The 3,236-nt window shown below is 43.0% G+C and overlaps 1 protein-coding gene across 1 annotated transcript in view; it reads right to left on the bottom strand.

Annotated features, from left to right (window-relative positions):
- Positions 1 to 2,226: 2,226 nt before the first annotated feature.
- Positions 2,227 to 3,236, bottom strand: part of EAH_00033060 (TCP-1/cpn60 family chaperonin, putative) — a gene marked incomplete at both ends in the record, with an annotated part of 5,162 nt that continues 4,152 nt past the window's right edge. The window contains 2 exons of the mRNA XM_013395925.1: positions 2,227 to 2,757; positions 3,026 to 3,186. Coding sequence (XP_013251379.1) covers positions 2,227 to 2,757; positions 3,026 to 3,186 — 692 coding nt within the window. The remainder of the gene's footprint in view (positions 2,758 to 3,025; positions 3,187 to 3,236) is intronic.

The following is a 3,236-nucleotide window of genomic DNA, read 5'->3' as shown; positions in this document are numbered from 1 at the left end:
CCTCTGTCTTTCTCCTGTTTTCTCGTCGTCTTCTGCTCCCCTCAGAGTGCTATTAAGCTGGCTCTCACTGCAAGGAATAGATACTCCATGAGGTGTGATGACAGTAAGAAGGAAGAAGACCGAACGAAAGATACAGATGCTTCATGAAGTAAACTACAGAAAAATTGCCCTTTTGCTGCTCTTCCAATGCATGCGTACTTCTGAAGCTGAAGGCTTCTGGTTCCTCTCGAGTGCAGTGTAGACGTCTGACCTCTGCACGACGCGAGCGAGCAAAAGAACTCCTAAATGGCTTTTCTAGAGATACTTCAGCGCAAAAGAAGAGAGAAAAGAGGGGAAAATGCTGCTTTAAGGCGGCCGCTTGTCATCGTTTCGCTGAGACGAGGCGACGGTCCGGTGGGCGCGCATCCACTGATGGGCGATCTCGAGTGTTCCGAAAGATAAAAAAGAAATTTTCAAGCAAATATGAGAAATAAAAAGAAAGGAAAACTCCTTTTCACGATTGTTATCGCAGCTTTCCGCCCGCAAATACGAAAATACCCGCGTCGGCGGCGCCGTGGCTGCTGGTCCGGTCGGAGGTGTCCAGACAACCGAATGCGTCCGTTGAAGGTTTCGGACGAAGTGAAATCATCACAACAATAAAATGTCGTTTTCTTCTCCTCGATGGCTCAGGCGTTGGCGGGTGATGGAGTCCGGATCTTTCAGGGAGTGCAGGAGAGGAAGAAGAAAGCAGCGAAGAGGAATCTGCCTCTTATCGCTTTCTATTAGAAGCAACAACACAACATCCTTCTTAACTTTTCTTATGATTATGTTCTTATTTTTGTTGTATTTACGAGGATTTAATTGAAACTGTCGGCAGCGGCTGCCGCAGCGCATGCACGCAACTAAGGAGCAGCCAGTACCCCAATCAGTTGCATGCAGGAGGCGAGCACAGAAATTATTTTCCGTTCCTCTGCATGCACAGAACTCAGCAGTAGAAATAGAATTAAAAGAAAAGACAAATGCTGCGCTGTCTGCTAATCTCATTAGTCTTCTTCTGCTCTACAATGCAGTTCCTTATTCGCCGAGATAAACACCAGAGAAAATATCAGCATCGTCAATACTCCCCATCTAATCGTCTTTAAACAACAAAACTACGAAAATCCATACAATGAAATAACAAACAAGATAATCAAAGAACGCAAAAGTCCAGGGATGCATCCACTAGCCGCGTACCTACGCCGATTATATATATATATATATATATATATATGTGACTAGTTGTAAATATATGCAAATAAAAACAAGTGTGAATATATAGTTAGTTGTAAAGGCATGAGTAAATACAAAAAAGTGCGAAAATGTATTTCTGTTGTCAGACTAGCATATATTTTAGTATACACTTTTACACCTAGCCGTGCATATATAGATATATATATATATATATATATCCATGTACACATCTAATTGCGTCTTATGGATATATATAATTGAACAAATGCAAACAAAGAAGGCCGGTCTTCTCGGCGAAAATAGTAAAGAGGCACGGCGCTGATGGTCCTAAGTAGGGGGTGTACGGCTAGAACTGTTTGCCTGCCGCCGCTGCTGCTGTTGCTGCTGCTGCTGTTGCTGGTGCTGCTGTTGCTGCTGCTTCTATTGTTCCTGCTGCCATAGGTACTGTTACAGATGCATTCAACTCCAGTTTATTGAATAATTAGCTAGGACGCGTGGGTTGTTAGCAAAAGAGAAAAAGAAATCCTTTTTTGTTATTACTTCTTTTCTTTATATGCTCTCCTCGTGTTTATTGTGGAGGTGTCGCCTCTGCGGTGTACATTCAGTGTATCTAAATGCACAGCAGCGGCATCTCCTCTGTCTTTTTAAATAACATATTTATTAAACCCAACTAACTGCAGCAGCAGCCCCAGCGAGCTGCTGTACCAGTTTAGAATAAACGACACAAACAAACACCGACAAAAATGCATGCATGCATGCATGCATGCATGAAAGCTTCCCTGTTTCGATGTTGGTTTGCTTGCGTCATTTAAACAGCCAAAGAGACCAATATAGAGACTGAATAACCGGAACAAATTATTTATTTGTTTATTTCTGCTGGGGTGTACAGGCACCTCTTGCCTTGCATGTGTTGCATGCGCATCGTTCTTCGTTGTTTATTGTTCGATTTTTGTAGATCTCCAAGTTCGAATGATGAAGATTTTGTTTTATTGATTGTTATCTTCAATACCAAATGAATTAATCTCTTTCTTTACGCTCGGGCTCAGGCGCTAGCCTTATGAAGTCATCAATACGAAGTATAGTTACTGCGGCTTCAGTAGCAAACTTCAGACTTTTTGTTTTAGAGATGGTTGCTTCCACAATTCCTTTCTCCAGAGAGCTGCAGAGTTTGCCGTTGACGAGATCGAGGCCCTGTAGATCTTTGACTTCTGCTGGTGATGCTGATTTTGCTGCTGCTGCAGCTTCACCACCGCCGCACTGCTGCTTTGCATGCACTGCTCTAAGCCTCGCAACAAGCTCCGATGCATCTAGAGCTGCATTCAGGGCCAGCGTTCGTGGTATTGTTAGAAGGGCCTCTGCAAATGCAGCTACAGCTAGCTGTTCTCTGCTGCCTAGAGTGCGTGCAAAGTCTTCAAGATATACAGATAATGCGGCTTCGACTGCACCCCCACCAGGGCACACAGAAGAAGAGCTCATACATCGGCTGACAGCACATAACGCGTCGTGCAGTGAGCGCTCCACTTCATCTAACATATATTCGTTCGCCCCCTGAATAACAAAATGCAAAAAACATATTTCTATAATAAACACTCATTCACACTCTCGCAAGCTAATAGACAAGCAAACGCACAAGCACACACACCGGCTAAACGCACCGTACATATATATATATATATATACATATATATATATATATATATGTGCATGCATGTATATATACACACATGTATGCAAGTATGGATCGCATGCAAGTAAATGCATATTTCACTTGCAGAGGAGTGTGCGCGTGAAGGTGAAAAAGAAGTAAAAGGCATACTCTTAATATGATTGTGGCTGCCTTTGCTGCTTTGCAGCCAGTAAAGAAAAGGTAATCCCAATCCCCCACGCGTTCTTCAGACACTTGCGCACAAGTGCCCAAAGCAGAAACATCAAAAACTTCGTCGCCCTCCAACGTCGCCATCGTCAAACACACCGTACCTACACCATCAGCACACAGCAACATATATATATATATATATATATATATA

The sequence above is a fragment of the Eimeria acervulina genome, genomic scaffold (genome assembly GCF_000499425.1).
Source record: "Eimeria acervulina Houghton genomic scaffold, Eah_scaff326, whole genome shotgun sequence".
Taxonomy (NCBI): domain Eukaryota; phylum Apicomplexa; class Conoidasida; order Eucoccidiorida; family Eimeriidae; genus Eimeria; species Eimeria acervulina.
The sequence above is the reverse complement of the archived record's forward strand: the minus strand, read 5'-3'. Positions and strand labels throughout refer to the sequence as shown.